This window comes from Callithrix jacchus, chromosome 2 (genome assembly GCF_049354715.1).
Source record: "Callithrix jacchus isolate 240 chromosome 2, calJac240_pri, whole genome shotgun sequence".
Classification (NCBI taxonomy): domain Eukaryota; kingdom Metazoa; phylum Chordata; class Mammalia; order Primates; family Cebidae; genus Callithrix; species Callithrix jacchus.
In genome coordinates this window covers 96,391,479-96,413,338 of record NC_133503.1, presented here as the reverse complement: position 1 = coordinate 96,413,338, position 21,860 = coordinate 96,391,479, and the positions used below count along the sequence as shown (strand labels likewise).

The following is a 21,860-nucleotide window of genomic DNA, read 5'->3' as shown; positions in this document are numbered from 1 at the left end:
CCAAATCCATAGAATGTGTGAAACCAAGAGTGAATCCTAATGTAAACTATGGACTTTGGTTGATATGTCAGTGTAGTTTCATCAGTTGTAACAAATGTCCCACTCTGTTGGGGGTGGCTAAGCATGTGTGGGGGCAAGGGGCATATGGGATATATTTGTATTTGCCTCTCAGTTTTGCTGTGAACCTAAAACTTGCTCTAAAAAAAGGTCTTTAAAAAAAAGCCTGAGGCAGTTTTCTTGTATGTCTCTTGTATGTTTCTTGTACTTTAAAAGAACACCGATTTATATTGATAATGGATACCATGTTTCAGAGTGTTTATGAAATAGAAGATAATTGAGTATACATACTGTATATGAAAGATTAAAATTTTCCTTTTATAATTATCTTAAATTTTACTATAGAGGGTTTTTTAATGAATTCTTTCTGAAATCACCAGTTTTGTAATTTAAGCAAGTTAGTGCTAAGCAATTATATTGAATTACTTGAGAAATATATTCTAGAAAGAAACTTGAATAGAGCTTTATTTTTCTGATGTAAGCGTTTTATGGGAAATAAAATTTCTGTCAGTGTTAATACCATTCAGCATCTTATAAAATAGCCTGGAATGGGGGATTAAAAGCAAAGTAAAATAACAACAAAAACATTGTCTCAAACTTTGTATTTGAAGCTTTTAAGTATTTATTACTAGTTATTGATGAAAATTAACTTTTTAATTATTTAATTATATCTTGTCATTTGGTGAATAAGGTAATATCTAGATTTAGGAAGATTATTTAAGGTTATGCAAGTTAGTAGCTTTCCTTTTCTGTTGAAATAACATAGATGAGCTTAAAAGAGTTTAACAGTGATCTTTCCTTCTCCTACCTTCCATGACAGCCTTTATATTTACACTAGACCTATCATAACAGATTGCCATAGACCTAAGTTAAGGGTTATTATACAGTGCTGTCATTATGTAGTTAAAATAAGGAGCAAGTCTCAGGCTAATTATCCTGACAATTCTGCTATTTCAGATTTTTTAAAGAATGAAAATGGTTTTAAGTAGTTTGGAAATTTAAGTTTTATTTGTCTTTTCCTTTTTTTAGTTGATTACAGACATAGTGAAACCAGTGCAACAGCTCTGATGGTTGCTGCAGGACGTGGTTTTGCAAGTCAAGTAGAGCAGTTAATTAGTATGGGAGCCAATGTCCATAGTAAAGCATCTAATGGCTGGTAATTTTAAACTACATTGATTCTTCATGTATCTTCCACACATATCTTTTTTGGTTTCTTATATTTGTCTTTATATTAAAAACTATTGTGTAATACTTGCTGGTGAATTTCTATTTTAATGGGTTAATAATTTTGAATGACTTGTTTTTTGACTGTAATTTATCTTATTTTTATTGAATATTTTTTTTTTAAAGATAGGGTCTTGATATTGCCCAGACTGATCATGAAACTAGTTTTACAGTTTTGATAATTTTTTTTTTACATCCTTTGAATTTTGGCAGGATGGCATTGGATTGGGCTAAACACTTTGGGCAGACTGAAATTGTGGATCTTCTAGAATCTTACAGGTAAAATTTTATACATTTTAAATTAATTCTACCTGCTCTTCAAAAAGAGCTTCATCATGTGAATTATGGACTATACAAATGTAGACCCTTTGTAGTCTCTTATCCAGAGATTTTTTTTTTTGTAATTCTAAGGAAATTTTCTGTCTAACCTACCATGGTATAATATTTATCTTATTTTAAATTTTATTTTAAGAAATCAGAAGAGGGATTTCCAGTTAAACATGGTAGATACAACATAAGTATTTATCTCGCATTTTCTCATACCTTTTACATTTCTCAAAACCTCACTAAAATGACAATGAAGCATTATAAAGGAATTCAAAAGGTGTAAACCAAAGTCAAAGAGAATGGAAGAGGACAGGGCACCTGATAGAAGATGTTAATTTTGGGAAGATAGATAGCTAATTGATTGACTTAGCAGAACTAAGAAAACTCACAGTGCCAATGAGAAACACTCATTTTAGCTTTGGAACTCCTTAGAGGCTCATTCAGTGACCTTTGAATGAAGCAGTAAAAGAAAGAGTTAAAAAAATAGTAGAATTACTTAAAATTCTCTGTGATGAATATTTAGAACTCCCGATCTCCTCCTTCCCCGACATCAGATGATATTACATCCGCCTTGACAAAAAATGGGTAGTATATTAAAAAATATCCAGAGAGGCTTTGAACTTGAGGTTATCAGGCACAATGGGAGAAGTAGGGGTGAGGTATCACACAACAAGGGTTTTAGTGAAAGTCTACAGACCAACCATTTATTCCCTCTGCTGTCCACTGCCGCCTTTTCCTGTTTGAAGTTCATATTCTTTGGCAAAAAAGCCTGTGAATTCTTTTCTGGAAAAAGTAGACCAATCCTGGAGAAAAGATTTGGAATTATAAGAGGTTTGGTGTTTCTTAAATGAAATGACTATTTTTAGACCACGTGACTTTATGTCCACCTGTGCACATAAAGACTTTTGGTGCTTTACTCTTTAAGAAATGAACAAACTGCAAACATTTGATTACCAGGAATTTAAAGGGGAAAAGCACTCATAAATCAAATGAAAAAAAAATAAACAGTAGCAACAAAAAGCTCTGGAATGCAGATGAAACTAAGCATTAGTTACCAAAGAGAAACTTAGAAAACAAAACTATAATAGAATATATTGCATTCATGAAATAAAAACACTGTGTTATTGAAAAGGAACAGAACACAAATCTTAGTTCAGATTTCATCTTCATAAGGCCTACTCAAATTTGCCCTATCTGATATTACATTTTACCCCTCTATACTGTCCATGCTCTTTAACCTGTTCTGTTTTTTTTTCTTCATAAGCCCTACCATTCTCTGACACAACATATAATTTACTTATTCACTATTTTTATTGGTTTATTATCTATCTCTTCTCCCTACTAGAATAGAGTAAGTTTTTGCCTGTTGGTTCAAGAATGGCAACTAGATACGGTAGATGTGCAGTGAATATTTGTTGAATGAATGAATAAATAAATAATTCTTATAAATTAAAAATATGATAGAAAAAAAGAACAGTTGCAAGATAAACTTTAGAAAATTGCTTACAGAGTAGGAAAATTGTAGAAAAAGAATAAGAAAATTTGCTTCCTATGTACCCCTTTATTAGGAAACTGTTAGAGAATGTGCTTCACAAAAAAGAAGTAAAAACAAAAACAAAAAATGGGGGGAAAAACAGTGTAGGTCCAGCACAGGGGATAGGTGAAAGGAATGCTCAGGATGGTGGTACAGAGGAGTGTTTTGATGACAGCTGTGTGTAGTAGGCTTGATCCCTCAGGGACAGAAGATGTGGGGCTCTAGAGGGAGGTCTCTGGAGGAAAAATTCACCTGACATTTTCAATCATATTAAAAAGCTTTATGAATCTGTTGGAGAATTTGAGAATAATTCAGGTCACAGTAAACTGAGCAAATAAAAATTAAACAGTTGTTACTCTAGGAAAAACAAGAAGTTACACTAGAAAGGAGGTATAATTGGTATAATTATAGTACATTATTAAGCTAATCAGTAAATGTTTACCTAGTCATAGTAAAGTAAAGGCTGAATGAAGATTTAACAAAAATTGTAGGAACTGGTATGGGTGGAAAGTGTAGGAAAGTGGAGGTGGTAACCTCATTTTTCATTAGTTGGAGGTTCACAAATAATGACTAAATTGTTAAAACAATAAATAGCTGAAGATGTGTGTTGCTTAGAAATTTGACAGCAAATACTAAAAGAAAGAGCTAAAACAATAGAATAGTCCTAAGCAATGTGACTAAGAGTTTTTGTTATAATTTTTATAAAACCATTTATAAGCACTATGTATATGTATTGCTTTGATTTAACAAAAAAAGAAAAATCAGAATGGTAATAACTTTAAAAATCCTGTAAAACCAATCTAATTAATTTTCTTTTAGGTAGAGATTTTAGATAAATTTAGATTAGATTTTTTTTTTTTGAGACGGAGTTTTGCTCTCATTACCCAGGCTGGAGTGCAATGGCGCGATCTCGGCTCACCGCAACCTCTGCCTCCTGGGTTCAGGCAATTCTCCTGCCTCAACCTCCTGAGTAGCTGGGATTACAGGCACGTGCCACCATGCCCAGCTAATTTTTTGTATTTTTAGTAGAGACGGGGTTTCACCATGTTGACCAGGATGGTCTCGATGTCTTGACCTCGTGATCCACCCGCCTTGGCCTTCCATAGTGCTGGGATTACAGGCGTGAGCCACCGCGCCCGGCCTAGATTAGATATTTAAATAAATTATGAAGCTCTTAGATTTGATATTTAAAGAAAATTTTGAATATATATTTTATAATAACATTTTAGCTTCTGTTTTCAACCTTTTGGAGGCTCAAAAAAGAAAACAATGGATCCTGAACTTAAAATATATTAAAATATCTATTATTCAATAACATATAAAATGTTTTATTTGACCTGGGTTTTCATACTTAATTTTATAGATGTGAAATTGGAAATGTAGTCTCAGACATTAGAAGAAATAAATGTTTCAAATTAGTTGTGATACTGAGTCTCAAAATTGTTTATAGGTTTAAATGCTATTTCTGATAATGGTAGGCTTAGTTGTCATTTCAATAATAGCACCTAGAACTTGCAGTCCTTTTATTGTTAACACTTTGAATGTTCCAGACATTCTTACAGTGTTAAGTATAAGCTCACTAGATACTACAGATTACCAAGTAAAGCAGTTATCTGGGTAATATTTTAATTATCCTGGCTAACTGGGCTTTCTTTTTATTTGATAAATCATGATATTATCAATTATAAATTTCAAGTATTTAAAATTAAATATATTATTATGTTTGCTGGATTACTGATAATTTATATCCAAAGGTTATAGCTTTAAACAGAGAATATAATGTCTTCTTCATTTATGTGTTAAAAATTAAAAAACAATAAACTTTGTGTTTTAAAGTAGATCTTAAAATGTAAAAGAGCAAATTATTAAGGTGTAGAAATTTAGTATTTTTCCCATTGAAAACAGTCTTACATTATTTTTCTGCTAAATTACTTAAGAGAGATTGGATTCAGTTGAACTTCCTAAAAATTCTGTTGGTAATTACTAGTGATGACAATAGTTTACATTTTTACATGAAAGATGAAGAAGCAAGGCATTTATTTAATTTATGTTGATTCTTGCTTTTGTAATGTATCATAATCAACCTGCTTTTAGTATAGAGTTATCTGATTAACAGTCACATTAAGCTGATACCTTGGCGTTTTTTAAAAATGTGAACTATACGTCAGAATATTGTTTATTAGTAGTAAACAATTAGCCACAACCTGTTAAGAAAATATAGATGATAGTTGAAAATTTGTGTTTTTGACAGTTTTATTGAGATATAATATACCATATAATTCACCTATTTAGGTGCACAATTCAATGTTTTTTCATATGTTCACAGACTTATGCAATCATCACCACAATTAATTTTAGAACAGTTTCATCACCACAAAAAGAAACTTATACCTATTTGTTATCTCTCCCTATTCCCCGTCCTCCCACACCAACTCTCCTAGGGCTGTTCCAGCTCTAGACCAACCACTAATTTACTTTCAGTTTCTATAGATTTGACTATTCTGGACATTTTACATAAATGTGATATGTGGTTTTTGTGATTGGCTTTTTTCAGTTAGCATAAAATATCCATGTTGTAGCATTCTTTTTGTGACTAATACATAGTCTATGGATATACCACAGTTTGTCGGTTTGTCAGTTGATGAACACTTAGGTTGTCTCCACTTTCTAACTACTATGAATAATACTGATATGAATATTTGTGTACAAATTTTTATGTGGATATATTTTTTCATTTCTCTTATATATACACCTAGGAGTGGAATTGCTGGGGCATATGGTAACTCTGTTTAACCTTTTGAAGAACTACCACATTGTTTTCCAAAGCAGCTTTATCATTTTACATTTCCACCAGCAATGCATGAGGGTTTCAATTTCTCTGCACCCTCTCCAACACTTGTTATTGTCTGGCTTTTTGATTGTAGTCATCCAAGTGGGTGTGAAGTGGTATTTCATTGTGGTTTTGATTTGCATTTCCTTGACAACTAATGATGTTAAACATCTTTTCATGTGCTTATAGGCCATTTGTATATTTGCTTTGGAGAAATATCTTCAGATTGTGTTTTTCTAAAAGCATTCATTGCCAAATTTCACTTTGAATATTGCGCTTGAAATCAAAACATGAATCATATTATGGCTAGGACATTAAGTGTCACTTACCTTCCTTAGGGGATATTGGAAATTTGAAGGACATAAGGGTTACTCTTTTTAATGGAAATTGACTTTTTTTTTTTCAGTGCTTCACTGGAATTTGGAAATCTAGATGAAAGTCCTCTGGTTCAAACAAATGGAAGTGATCTCAGTGCTGAAGACAGAGAGCTCCTGAAAGCTTATCATCATAGTTTTGATGATGAAAAAGTAGACTTGGATTTGATCATGCATCTTCTATACAATATCTGCCATAGTTGTGATGCTGGTAAATAAGTGTTGTCTAAAAGAACTGGGGCAAAATACATACTTTAAGAATTAACATTTTAAGAGTATAAATTTTTATATAATTGCACTGATAATAACAAGCAAATAATCTTGTGTCATCTTAAGATAGTTTACCAGCACTTGAGACGTGATAAGATTTTTAGTATTCTGTTGATTGCCTCTGATTTCACAGTAAGATTTAATATTAAAAAGTCATTCTTCCCCAAGGTGCAGTATTAATTTTTCTCCCTGGATATGATGAAATTGTTGGACTGAGAGATCGCATCCTGTTTGATGACAAGCGGTTTGCTGACAATACACATAGGTAAGGGCTAAAGCCTTACATCTGTTGCTTAAAATAACATACAGGTCCTGTAGTATCTTTTCTCTTTCAATCGTCAACAGATATCAAGTCTTTATGCTTCATTCAAATATGCAAACATCCGATCAAAAGAAAGTATTAAAAAACCCACCTGCAGGTGTTCAAAAAATAGTAAGCTTCATAAAATATTCTTTTTAAAATTTTTATTAGTTATTTGTTCTGTTTCTGTATTAACTATAAAGTAATATCTTGTTGCAGATCCTTTCTACCAATATTGCTGAAACCAGCATCACAGTCAATGATGTTGTGTTTGTTATTGATTCTGGTAAGGTGAAAGAGGTATGTATGGGTAAGTTGTAGTTTTACTTAAATGAAGAAGATTAAGTTCTTCCTCAACAGATGCTTTATTTATTTAGTTAGTTATTATTCTTTTAATTTTCTCTACCCAAGACAGCTTGGACCAGCACGTGCTTTTATAAGCAGAATTTAAGAAAAATGTCTGGTAGATAAATTTAACATGCGAAATACTGATTTTACTAAATATTCTGCCTTAAATAATTCGGTATATAGAATCAATTTTTGTTATTTTAACAAAATATACAAAAATGTAGCTCTGCTCACCAAATACTAGGAAGAAAGTAAAGGGTTTGGTTAGTTATAGTGAAAATGTTGTCACACAGTATGGGAATTTGATTACATACTTTTTATGTTTTCTTCCTACATATGTTCACTGTTGTATCTTTAGTGCCTCACGTATAGCAAGTGTTCAGAAGATACTGAGTTCAAGAGAACTGTGCTGAAAGGAAGCAAATAAATAGATAAACCATGGGGTAGCCAGCAGCTAAGTTGGACTTAACACTTGCTTTTGTAAAAAAAAAGTTTCATTGGAACTCAACTCCGTCTACTTTTACCTTTTGTCTATGGCTGCTGCTTTCACACTGCAAGGCAGATTGGAGTATTTGTAACAGAGAACCTCTCAAAGCCTAAAATATTTACTATTCAGCCCTTTTCAAAAACAATTTACCAATCCTTGATATTAAAAAAAAGGCATTTATTTCCTTTTAGTACTAGAATGCCCAGCAATTGTCAATGTCCCTAACTTTGGTAGATAACAATTGCTGAAAAAATGAAAGTGATAAAGATAGTTGATTTTTCAAGGGAAGAGATACTATTCATATGTGGAAAGCAAATTATGTCTATTTAGTGGATATAAATGATCATTTTTAATATGAAAAAATTGCTTTGTTTTCAATGTAATTTTAAGGAATATTTTACAGAAAGTAAAATTTTATTATAAAAATTGGCCATATTCATTATAATTGAATATTCTAAAGGTGGGATAAATTTTATTTTTACGTAATAGAACATTAATTAATATTATCACTAAAAATCTGAATGGTAAGCCAATGAAAATTCAGATTTTATTGCCCTAAAATTACCTAAAGAGGATAAAGTGGGTTTTGAATATGTTAGAAAATTCCTTTAGGTGTTATTTATTTATTAAGTAACTGAAATTTAAACATGGGTAGTGTCAAAAGTTATTTAACATACAAAATTCACAAATGTAATGTTATGTTAAAAACTAAGAAGCTTGTTTTCTAAAACTTCTATAAACTATTATGAAAACATTTTTATTTGCTCTATGTAGTTGTTTATGAAAGGGAAAGTGTAAGTACCAAGTGACTGAAATATGTGTTCTAGTTAGGCTTGTATTTTTAAAAATATTTCTCTACAGTAAATTTTCACTATAGGTTATTTGAAGTATGTGGGTAGTAATGGTTCTTTTTTACTTCCTTCAATGTAACATTCAGGAAAGGCTAACTTTGTTAGTAGCTCAGCAGAAGGTAAAGTGGAAATGGTTAAAAATACTTCTTTTTGGGATATTATTGATTGTTATTCTTACTCTGCAAGGTTAGGTCCCTGAAAATTATTTCAGAAAATGTCTTTCCCTGATCATTCTTATTCTCTACAATGATGCAAATCTGGTAGCAAAACACCATCAAGGGATTAGATCAGTTCTCTCCAATCTTGATGTCTTATGAGAACTGGCTGCCATTATCCAACTGTGGCAGAGAGCAGCAGATAGCTCAGCAGAGCACGTAATAGGGAAGTTTTACACAGCTCTTCTGAGTTTAGTTTTTAAATCCTTTTTTCTTAGTATATTTGTAACCAGAAAATCAGGGTTTATTAAAAATCAGTACTGATGTGTTAATTATTTTATCAAGAGAGGAGTTTGAATTAAACTTGGCACTATTTATTTTAATTATTTGTGTTAATTATTTTATCAAGAGAGGACTTTGAATTAAACTTGGCACGTTAAAATATGCTGATAACATTTCTTGCTATTTCATTTTAATTACCTTTTATATTATAACATAAAGATGGTTTAAATATTACAGAAATCCTTTGATGCTCTGAATTTTGTTACAATGTTAAAAATGGTATGGATTTCCAAAGCTAGTGCCATACAGCGGAAAGGCAGGTAATGTATATTTAATGTATATTCATTCAATTGCCTGTAAAATGGAAACATTTTCATATGCATTACACATTTATCATGTATTCCACTTTGGATAAAATAATAGTTTTCATCTTAAAATTTTTATATTATTTTTACAAATCAAGCCATTTTAATACTTCTTTAAAAGTTGAATTTAAGTTATGTTAAGATAAAAACTTTTGCTTAGTTAAATGTACATTCAGATATAGGAAGCTTTAAAAACAAAACCAAAAATTGTAAACATATGCAATATAGGACAAAGAGCTAACTTCCTTACTATATAAAAAGGCTCTTTGAAATCAAGTAAAGACCAATAATCCAGTTCAAATTGATAAAGGGCACAAATAGCAGTTTACCAAAATAAAAAATATCTATGTCCTACTAATACATTGACCTCACATATACTACCTAATATGTATCAAAAAAATGAAAAGTAATGAGCTACTATTTTTTTTACTTTCAAATGGGCATTGATGAAAATGTTTAACAGTATGTACAACATAGTGGAAAAACATGGGCCAATAGACTTTCATATTTTACTGATGGTAGTGTAGATTGGTGTGACTGCTCCAGAGTGTAATTTGAAACTATCCCAATCTACTCTTTCACCATAGATTCCACTTCTCATAATTTATCCTGAGTTTGCTTGCACATGTGTGAAAAGATGTATGATTAAGACTGTTCTTTGAAGCATTGTTTATAATAATGAAAAGTCTGGGAACAGTATGGCGTCCATCGATAGTGAAGTGATTAAATAAATTATAGCCACACAGTGGCTTTCTAGGTAGCTATTAAAAGGAAAAATGTAGATCTATGTGTTCTTATGTGGAATGAGTTTTCCGGATACATTGTTAACTGAAAAAGGTAGGGTTTAGAACATGCATCTAGTAGTCTTTTGGGTAAGAAAAATGTATGTATGTTTGTATATGTATTTAGACACAAATGCATTGAGAAGTCTGTGAGAAACATTAAAAAACAATGAATGGTTATTGACTCTGAGTAAGGAGACAATTTTTTTTTGTAATTTGGTTATTTTACTATGTATGTGTTTGGGTCACTTTTTAATTTTCAAAAGATAAGACTAAAAAGTATTATTTTCAGTAATTATCTTGCAAATTTATTTTGTATTTTATTATAATTAGCAAGAAAACATGAAATGCTGATTTTAAAAGAATGCCTCACATCCTGAAGACTAATATGTATTATTTCTTTACCTTGTAACTTCACAGACTGCCCATGAGGGCTCTGTTGTTGTTACATTAGTTGTTTTCTTATGACCAATAGTGGCTTGATATGTTAAGCTGGACTTACATGCTGTTAATAATATATTATTGGAGGTAAGGCGGGGTGTGGTGGCTCTCGCTTATAATCCCAGCACTTTGGGAGGCTGAGGTGGGAGGACCGCTTGTGTCCAAGAATGCGAGACTCACCTGGGCAACATAGTGAGACCTTGTCTCTACAAAAAAATAAAAAATCAGCTAGGTGTGGTGGCACAGGCCTGTGGGCCTAGCTACTTGGGTGGCTGAGGTGGGAGGATCATTTGAGCCTAGGAGGTCGAGGCTGCAGCTGCAGTGAGCTGTTATCATACCATTCCACTCCAGCCTTGGTGACAGAGCCAGACCCTGTCTCAAAAATAAATAGCAAATAATATATTTTTGGACATAAAGGCCAGAAATTGTGATATTTTCATTGCCATTTTTCAACAAATGTTGATCAAAAGGGTTCCCTGTACACATGTTTTGTATGGATACAGAGATAAATAAACCATAGTCTGATAGGTAAAGCTGGACAAATGTTGCAGTCCATATGGGAGTTCATTAAGTTAAGCAGTTTTAATACAGTATTATCAGTGCTACAACTGGATGTTTCCAGAGTTGTTAAGACTGAATCTGAGACAATTACGAATAAAGGAGAAGTTGTGGAAAGGCATTTCTAAAAGGCAGAGGGAAAAAGCATAACCAAGTATACTTACTTGCCTAAAGGCAGTAGTGAACAGGAAGGTTGTTTAGATGAAATTTAGTTTAGAGTATAGTGAAAAATGAGCTGAAAGTTGGAGACAGGTTCATAAGGATCATTTTTAGTTTTCTCTTTTTTTAAAAAAAATAAATGAACAATGGGATGACATGATTGGAGTATCCTTTCAGTTCTCTGAAGAATGGATTGGCAGAGACAAAAATGATGGTAGGAGGACCCAGTTGGAGGCTCCTTCATTAATACTTTCTTATAATAAGGGAGAGATGAGAGTAGTCTGGATTGTTTTAATGGTGGTGGAAATAAAGATAAATAGATAATTAATTCAAGAGATACTAAAGAAAGCAACGTTGGTGATTGTATATGTAGGGGGTGAAGGATAAGGAAGAGAGTGGAGTTAAGGATGTCATCCAGGTTTCTGTCTTAGAAAATTAGACAGTAGTGCCATAGTCAGATAGGGAAAATGGGAAGAGTGTTTTTACTGGGGAGAATAATTAATTTTTGGTTATTTTGAGTTTGAGTCGCCTATAGAAAATCTAAGTGGAGCTATTTAAGAAGTTTCTGAAGTATAGGCCTGGAATTAGGATAAGAAGATATAGTACAGATAGAAATTGAGGTTATGAGTATAATTAAAGTTACTTCAGGGGAGAGGGAAGTATAAGAAGGGCAGATGGCTGAGGGTTCAACCTCAGAGGACCATAAACATTAAGGACTAGACAAATACAGATATCTTTTAGTGGAACCTGGATAAGTCAGAATGCTGAAGGGTATATAGTCTAGGGAAGGAGAAGGGGTCTTCAAAAACTTTATGGAAAATGCATCTTATGAAAAAACTATGCATGGAGTTCAAAATATTTTTGCACCAAAATAAACTCATATTAACTTGTTATAACATATCTGAACAGGATCTCATTTGAGTCACTAAGAAAGATAAGACATCAGTTTGAAAAAAGCCCCTGTCAGAGCAACATGAATTCTTCTAAAATTGAAGCAAGAGCAAATATCACATTTATGGTGACAATGCCCTGAAGAAATCAGCAGTTTACAAATGGATATCTTATTTTAAGAAGGGATGAGATGATATTAAAGATAAAGCCCACAGCAGATCACCACATGTATTTGTGAGGAAAAAAAATCTCATTTGTGCCCTAGTTGAAGAGGACCAACAATTAACAGCACAAAAATAGCCAACACTATAGACATCACAGTTGGTTCAGGTTACCCAATTCTAACTGAAAAGTTAAAAGTTGAGCAGACTTACCACTTCATGGGTGCCAAAACCATTGCTCTTAGGTCAGCTGCAGACAAGAGCAGAAGCTTTCAATGGAAATTTTAAACAATTGGAATCAAGGTCCTGAAGCATTTCTTGAAAGAATTGTAACAGAAGATGAAACGTGGCTTTACCAGTATGATCCTGAAGACAAACCACAATCAAAGCAGTGACTACCAAGAGGTAGAAGTGGTCCATTCAAAGCAAAAGAAGACTGGAGGTCATGGCAACACTTTTTTGGGATGTGCAAGGCATTTTGCTTATTGATTTTCTGGAGGGCCAAAGAACAGTAATTTCTGCTTATTATGACAGTGTTTTGAGAGATTTAGACAAAGCTTTAGCAGAAAAACCCATAGGAAAACTTCCCTAGAAAGTCCTCCACCACAACAATGCTCCTGCTCATTCCTCTTATCAAACAAGGGCAATTTTATGAGTTTTGGTGGGAAATCGTTAGGCATCCACTTTATTAGTACTGGTTTGGCTCCTTCTGAATTATTTTTATTTAATCTTAAAATATCTATAAAGGACCCCCCCATTTTTCTCAGGGTAATAATGTAAAAAAAATGCATTGGCATAATTACATTCCCTGGACCCTCAGTTCTTTAGGGATAGACTGAATGATTGGTGTTATCACTTACAAAAGTGTGAACTTAATGGTTGAGAAATAAAGTGTATTTTTTTCTCTTTTAATTCCATTTTTCCACACACTTTTTGAAGTCCTCTTGTATTTGATGAAGTAAAAAGTTGACCAACAATATAAGATTTTGTAGCTCTTATAATGTGTATAGTGATGATTGCCTATCTGGGTTGTGAGCTTCATGAAGACAACAGTATTTCTATATCTCTATCACTTAGCATATTTAGCTCTGCCATTAGCTAATATAGTGACTTTAAGTGAATTTAGGAGATTGTTGTACTTCTAGGTATTTTTTTGCTGCTTCACATAAAATTATACAAGTCTTTATGATGACAGGATAAATGGCATTCCCTTGGAGCTGTGTAATGTATAATTTGCACAACTCTAAACACAGTTCTTGATATAAGCTCTGTAAAATTGATTGAATTTAAATTAACAGTATTTATTCATGTTTTGTTTTTTGCTCACTGTCATATGTATGCTATTTCTTTTGATTTTTACCACAACCCTACAAAATATATCAATCAGGTAGGTGTCATTCATGAATCTCACTAATATGTGAAATAATTGAGTCCCAGACAAGTGAAGTGCTTTCCAAAAGAATTTATAGAAGATAAGAAACAGAATAAGGATTTAAACTCAGATGTCCTGATCCTGGATCATTTTTCTCTTTACTAAATCACATTGTATTTAGTTTATTGTAGCCTTTATTCCTTGTTTGAGTTCTAATTTTGTATTTTATTTTTAAGGGCAGGGCGATGTAGACCTGGAATTTGTTTTCGTCTGTTCAGTAGACTTCGATTCCAGAATATGTTGGAATTTCAGACTCCGGAACTTTTGAGAATGCCATTACAGGTAAAAGTTCATTTAAATATAAGACATTTTTTATAGGTGAGGGAGGAGAAGGGCCTTTTCAACTTCTATGAATTAGGCCTTTAAAAAATCAATTTGTAAAACAAAAGTATTAAATATATATTATGGAGGGTATATCTATAACAGAAATAGTTTTTCTACATAAGAAAATGTATAAACCTTCAAAATTTTAAAGACTCAACTTGAATATATTTAAATTATGGTACAGTTTTAAAGGGTTTTTTTTAATATTACATTTTAAAGTTTCAACTATATAGTGTTCACCTATTAAATTCTCAATGGAATTAGAAAACAAATTATTTGAGGTCCAAAAGATAATATCTAAATCTCCGTATAAGATGCTGAGATTATCTAGTAGTTTTAAAACTGAGTTCACTGAGATTTTCTGACCTCTATTAATTGCGTGGGTTTTTTTGTTTTGTTTTGTTTTTTAAGTTTTCTAACTTAATGGAACAGCCGGACCCTATAGCTTCTAGAAAAGATTAGCAGAATGCATTTATTTGATTCTTTAGTGTGTTTGGCCAAGGCTGGTTTCCAAACCCTTAAAGAGAGGCAGGATCATGTGTTTGACAGCCATAAACCTAAGATGATTTCCCACTTACTAGTGCTTGTGTGATTTTCTGTTCCTCCTGGGATAAAATTCAGAATTCTTAACAAGAGCGCAAATTACTTGTTCCCGCCTGTGTCTCCAGTCACAGGTGGGAACAGATAATTTCTTGTCATTTATCCTGTCTTACAACAGTGGTTTTAGTTTCTCAAGCACTTTTTTCCTTCTGCCTTATGGCTTTCACATGTATCTACCCACTCTTTAGATAACATTTACCTTATTCCTTTTATAATTACTACTACTCAATCTTTACATCTTAGTTTTAAGTGTCTTTTTTCAGGAAAACTATCTGTAACTTCCCATGGTCTCCCTCTCTTACTCTTTTCTGAACTTGATTAAATCATATTTACTTCTTTAGCTCGCTGTATGCTTCATAGCACTTACCATAATTGTAATTAAGTAATTATATAATTAATTCTTTAAGGTCTTTTATTCACATTACAGTGTAAACTCAATGAGAATAATAGATCATTCCTCTGTCCCCTTCTTTTTCTCCAGTTTGCACAGGGCCTTGCACGTAGAAAACACGTAGATATTTGCTGAGTAGATAAAGCATTCTAGAATGTAGAAAGTATAAACGGGGGAAAAAAGATTTTTTTCGTTTTTTTGGAACAGTGACTGTGAATGTTATGTATAAGAACAGTATGAGGAGATGTTGCCAGTGGGAGCAATGGTAATCTTGGTATACGTTTATTCAAGAGGGTATTTATTAAGGTTCTGTTATCTAGGGCAAAGTATGAGCTCATTTTTATAGAAAGACATTTTTCCTTCTTTTGTTCATTCTAATCAGAGACTCTTCTAGTCTGTGTTTGGAAACTATAGTTCCCATGATTTCTTTAAACGTATATGTTATTGTATTCTTTTTAATTTTTAAAAATTATTTACTGTTTTGGTTTATAGGAACTTTGCTTACATACCAAGCTGTTAGCCCCAGTTAATTGTCCCATTGCTGATTTTCTTATGAAAGCTCCTGAACCTCCACCAGCTTTAATTATAAGAAATGCTGTACAAATGCTTAAGGTTGGTGTTTTTGTAGTTTTATTTTACATGATGTTTTTACTTGAAATTTTATTTTTTAACTAAATGAAAGTATGTCTTAAGTAATTGCATATATTTATTTTTTTCTTTTCATCCTCCTACATGTATCCAGATAGGCTAATTTTGTACTTTTAAAAAATTATCTTAAATGATCATGTACTTTAAATAATACTGTCATGGTAATTATAATAAAACAATATAGTTCTTTTATATAATAGAAACAAAATACATTTTTATGAGATGTGGTAATAAAAATATTTTTACTTCTTATTTAGGGATTTTTAATTATGTGGTTTGATTAAACATAGTGTTTGCTCTGTCAGAGTCTGTTCTATCTCCTTTTTTTTAGACAATAGATGCAATGGATACATGGGAAGATATGACTGAACTTGGGTATCATTTGGCTGACTTGCCAGTAGAACCACATCTTGGTAAAATGGTCCTGTGTGCTGTTGTTTTAAAGTGTCTGGACCCCATCCTTACAATTGCTTGCACACTAGCTTATCGAGATCCTTTTGTACTACCTACTCAGGCCTCTCAAAAACGTGCAGCTATGCTTTGTAGGAAACGTTTTACTGCAGGAACTTTCAGTGACCATATGGCACTTCTCAGAGCATTCCAGGTACTATTCCTGTCATTTTTATTTCTGAAAATGTTGCTGGTTGAACACATTTCTGGGCCAAATGTAGGAATTTTAAAAATAATTTTTAAAATTGAATAATTTTGTTTCATTATGAAGTCACATTTTATTAACAGTCCTGAAAAATATCTTCTTGCTGATACTATGTTACAATTAAAAACAGTTTTGCTCTTTATTCTCCCCATTTTCTCCTTGTAGGAATACATGTGTGTATGTGTGTATATATTTATGCTTCTATTTATTTTTTAAATACCAAGTATCTTTAAATCATGTCTTGGCCAAGGAATGGTCTAAAATTTTAGTTAAGAAACACTTTATACTATTTAAAGTACATAGAACAAAGCTTAGAAGAAAATTATCTTGAATTTAATATTGATTTTTCTTATAGTTCAGTTTTTCTTATGTGCTCAAGACACTATGCTGAGAACATAATTTTGTAAAGCAAAACATAAAAATCACTTAAAACATTTTAAGATAATAGTAATGAGAAGTTGAGGAAAGAGGTAAATGAGAAAGAAAAGATAGGGAAAATAGGACTCTGGGGAAGACAAATGAAATGTAATTTAGAATTTCAGCTATGTGGGGAAGAATATGTTATTTCTTAAAAACGTAGACATTTTATTTATCCTTAAGTTTCCTTGAATGTAGGCTGTCCCTATGGTTTTTTTTGTTTTGTTTTGTTTTGTTTTGTTTTGAGACACAGTCTTACTCTGTCACCCAGGCTGGAGTGTAGTGGCATAGTCTTGGCTCACTGCAACCTTCACCTCCCGGGTTCAAGTGATTCTCCTGCCTCAGCCTCCCAGGTAGCTAAGATTATAGGTGCCTGCCACCATGCCCAGCTAATTTTTGTATTTTTAGTAGAGACGGTGTTTTACCATGTTGGCCAGGCTGGTCTCGAACTCCTGACCTCAAGTGATCTGCCTGCCTTGGCCTCCCAAACTGCTGGGATAAGAGGCCTAAGCCACCATACCTGGCCACATTAAAAATATAACGTTTTTTATGCAGAAAGTACTATTTTCAAACATACAAGATTTTTTTCAACACATATATAGTTTTTAAAAATAATTACAAGCTCTTTTGTGAGTATTGAGCAGTGGATGACTCATTGTTATTAATAGGGTATATTAGATACTGTATATTATAGTAGGTTGAATGAGAAGTGGAGGGAGATTTGGAGTACAATTTCTATCTGTTTTTTGCTTTTCCCCAATCTCCCTCAAAAGCAGAGAGGATAAATTATTGCTTCGGTCTTTTAGTCATGTATATTCCAAAGCAAGGGAATCTATTCACAAAGGAGAGCTTTTTATATTGCATATAGATGATTTATAGAAATTCTACTTTCCATTCTTTTTTTTTTTTTTGAGATGGAATTTTCGCTCTTGTTACCCAGGCTGGAGTGCAATGGCATGATCTCGGCTCACTTCAACCTCCGCCTCCTGGGTTAAGGCAATTCTCTTGCCTCAGCCTCCTGAGTAGCTGGGATTACAGGCACGTGCCACCATGCCCAGCTAATTTTTTATATTTTTAATAGAGATGGGGTTTCACCCTGTTGACCAGGATGGTCTCGATCTCTTGACCTCGTGATCCAACTACCTCGGCCTCCCAAAGTGCTGGGATTACAGGCGTGAGCCATCACGTCTGGCCTACTTTCCATTCTTAGGTAGGTTCCAGGGTTGACATAGAGATTATTTTTTGGAGGACCAGAGTGGCACGATTCTTAGATTTACAAACCTCCTACACTTTTGTAGAATAAAATTAGCAGATGCATCTGAGAAGGCAAATATTTTTACATTGTTGGTCATTTAGGTTATTTGACACTAAGTTCTCACTGAGATTTTATAAACTCAATGGCTTTAGTAGCATTTGAGTATAAATTAACTAATGATAAATTTTATTTGATTATAAAGTCTTAGATTTTATAGAATAATTAGAATAAGGCAAATTCCTTGAGGAATTCATGTAGTGGTTTGTAGTTACTTGGTTGCCTCACTAAGAAGTGATTAGTAAATGTGTCTTGTTATGTAATTATTCTCTTTTTATAGGCCTGGCAAAAAGCACGAAGTGATGGCTGGGAGCGAGCCTTTTGTGAAAAAAATTTTCTTTCACAGGCTGCTATGGAAATAATCATAGGCATGAGAACGCAGTTGCTTGGTCAACTTAGAGCATCAGGTAAAGTTTTCCCTCAAAGAGGTTATTTAAGCTACTGAGAGTACCCTGCCCATATTTCATAGTATTTCTTGTGTTAACAGATGCCATCTATTGTTTTTATGACATTGTCATGTTACATATCATATTCATGCAGGATTTGTAGAATTATGTCTTCAACTTTTGCTTGTTGATGAAAAAATGCTATTACAGGAGGTATATTTGAGAAATCTATGAACAGAACCTATGCTCTTTTGATACCGTTGGCAATTAACAATTTATATTTGTTGGCAGAGATCAATTTAGATCTTACAGTTATTTTCTTTTGTCACCACTAATGAATACTTACTTAGTGCTGTGAAATAGAAATTTTTTAAAGATTATATGAATGCTGATCTTCATGTTTTTGGAACACTAAAACAACTGGTAATACTTGAAGTCACTGAAAATTTTTTTGTTTTGGAAGAGGTTGCTAGTATTGCTGTTACCTTTCAGAATTGCTTTTTTGAGTAGCATAGTATAGTGAAGTGATAGTCAGAAGAAAAGTACCAGAGCCTGGATTCATGGGTTAGCTGAAGTGCCAAAGTAATAGGAATGAACCCAGAGGATTTAAGGGTTGCCTTGAACATTAGGCAAGGACCTTTGAAACTCAAACAAGAGTTACCATACCATATATTTACTGGACTACATCCCTAGAATTAGTATCTATCATAACCAAAATGTTGTTAATAACAGTCAGAAGGATGGTTTGGGTTTCAGTTATGAATTTAGTTTGTTTCTGGCAGCAGATTATGAAGAACTTCATTGCAAGAATGTGCATTTAAAAACATTTAAGCCCCAGTGATTCTTGTACTTATTCTAACCTGAGCAAATCTACACTTCCCTAGAATGTTGGTTCTATATCTGTTTGGTGGGGGCGGTGGGGAGCTCATATTTTAAATGACTTTGCAGAGGATTTCTATTAATTATTGTTAGATTCAAATATCACAAAATTTATATGAGTTGTACAAGTTTTTGGTAAAAAGGCACAAATGTATCTTTTGGACAATGGAAAAAGTTGGTGTGGTTTTTTTCCTCCTCTCCAGGTTTTGTTAGAGCACGAGGTGGTGGTGACATTCGAGATGTTAACACAAACTCTGAGAATTGGGCTGTTGTTAAAGCGGCATTGGTGGCAGGCATGTATCCTAATTTAGTCCATGTGGACAGAGAGAATGTAGTGTTGACAGGGCCAAAGGAGAAGAAAGTACGATTTCATCCTACTTCAGTTCTCAGTCAGCCTCAATATAAAAAGGTAAAACATTTTTAATGCTCTTGGGTTTTGGGGTGAAACTAATTTAGGTAGTTGACTGTCAATGAAAAATGCTCCACACACCTGCCTGCTTTAAGAAATTAATTAGTTATATGCATATAATTAAATATTAGAACAAAACTTATAAATCTTAGAGTTGGAAAAGGTAACATGTTAAGTAATGAGTACTTTTGTACAAACTACATGAGCAATGACTTGTTTTAATTTTTGCTTAGGTACTAATATATCATCTATTTCATTGAGGGACTTTTTACGTTTTAAAAGTATTTCCAATAAATGAAGTGATAAACACAATTAACAGTTTTTTAATTTATCTTCTTAATAGATTCCTCCAGTCAATGGTCAAGCTGCAGCAATTCAGGCACTGCCCACAGATTGGCTTATTTATGATGAAATGACCAGAGCCCATAGAATAGCTAATATTAGATGTTGTTCGGCAGTGACACCTGTCACTGTATTGGTATTCTGTGGACCAGCTAGGCTGGCAAGTAATGCTCTTCAGGAACCTTCGTCCTTTAGAGGTAAATGTATTATGAAGGAAATAAAAATCTATTTGAAATGAAGTTTTTATGGTTTCTAAACCAAATAGTGAAATTATTTTACTAAACCAAATAATGAAATTATAAAAATGTATATATTAGCAGCTCTATTTTGATATACTAAGACTAATTAGGAAATACTAAGGTATACTACTGTTTTTGAAATTTATTTCTAAGGTAACTTGATGTTGAGTTGTACACTTTTTATTCTTGCTTTGGGAAGAAATTTTTCTTTTCCACTTGAATTTAAATAATAGTTTAACAGAAATAAAGGTAATTGTAAGAATAATAATAGCCACCTATAATCTCATTTTTCTCATGCTAACAGTTTTTAATGTTATATTTTTTCTACATGTTTACATATTTTAAATTATTTCACTCAAATTGTTATTTTATATTTTGATATTTTTTATTATAGAGATATCAGAAATATTTTTAGTATTTTATATTAATGGCTGCAAAATAGTATATCACATTGAAGTGGCATAATGCATTTTTTTCCCTTCAGCTTTTAAGTTTAGGGGTACATTTGCAAGATATGCCAGTTGGTTGCATAGGTAAATGTGTGCCATGGTGGTTTGCTGCACAGATCATGCCATTAGCTATTATTCCTGATGTTCTCCCTCCTCCATCCACTCACCCCCAGCAGGCCCCAGTGTGTGTGTTGTTCCCCCTCTTTGTCCATGTGTTCCTGTCATTCATCTCCCATTTATAAATGAGAACATGTAGTGTTTGGTTTTCTGTTCCTGCATTAGTTTGCTGAGGTAATGGCTTCCAACTCCATCCATGTCCCTGAAAAGTACATGATCTAGTTCCTTTTTATGGCTGTTTAGTATCCTATGGTGTATATGTACCATATTTTATTTATCTAGTTTATCATTGATGGGCATTTGGGTTGATTCCATGTCTTTGTTATTGTGAATAATGCTGTACTGAACATACAAGTGTCTGTATCTTTATAACAGAATGATTTATATTCCTTTTGGATATTTACCCAGAGATGGTATTTCTGCCCCTAGGTCTTTGCAGAATCACCACACTATCTCCCACAGTGGTTGAACTAATATACACTCCCATGAGCAGTATAGAAGTGTTCCTTTTTCTCCTCAACCTCACCAGCATGTTGTTTTTAACTTATTAATAATAGCCATTCTGACTGGCATAAGATGGTATCTCATTGTGGTTTTGAATTGCATTTCAGTAGTGATGAGCTTTTTTTCATATGTTTGTTGGCCACATGTACATCTTTTGAGAAGTGTCCATTCATGTCCTTTGCCCACTTTTTAATGGGTTGTTTTTTTCTTGTAAATTTGCTTACGTTCCTTGCAGACTCTGGATATTAGACCTTTGTCAGATGGATAGATTGTGAAAATTTTCTCCTATTCTGTAGGTTGTCCGTTTTCTCTGATGATAGTTGTTTCTTTTGCTGTGCAGAAGCTCTTTAGTTTAATTA

At 32.9% G+C, this 21,860-nt stretch overlaps 1 protein-coding gene across 3 annotated transcripts in view; it reads left to right on the top strand.

The window, feature by feature from the left end:
- YTHDC2 (YTH N6-methyladenosine RNA binding protein C2) overlaps window positions 1–21,860 on the top strand; it is an 88,082-nt gene that overhangs the window by 38,369 nt on the left and 27,853 nt on the right. For all 3 annotated transcript variants that reach the window (XM_078365850.1, XM_035291078.3, XM_002744702.7), the window contains 13 exons: window positions 1,087–1,213; window positions 1,495–1,560; window positions 6,379–6,557; window positions 6,785–6,881; window positions 6,962–7,049; window positions 7,137–7,217; window positions 9,278–9,360; window positions 14,006–14,111; window positions 15,637–15,756; window positions 16,124–16,396; window positions 18,457–18,583; window positions 19,645–19,850; window positions 20,194–20,389. In XM_078365850.1, coding sequence (XP_078221976.1) covers window positions 1,087–1,213; window positions 1,495–1,560; window positions 6,379–6,557; window positions 6,785–6,881; window positions 6,962–7,049; window positions 7,137–7,217; window positions 9,278–9,360; window positions 14,006–14,111; window positions 15,637–15,756; window positions 16,124–16,396; window positions 18,457–18,583; window positions 19,645–19,850; window positions 20,194–20,389 — 1,749 coding nt within the window. The remainder of the gene's footprint in view (window positions 1–1,086; window positions 1,214–1,494; window positions 1,561–6,378; window positions 6,558–6,784; window positions 6,882–6,961; window positions 7,050–7,136; window positions 7,218–9,277; window positions 9,361–14,005; window positions 14,112–15,636; window positions 15,757–16,123; window positions 16,397–18,456; window positions 18,584–19,644; window positions 19,851–20,193; window positions 20,390–21,860) is intronic.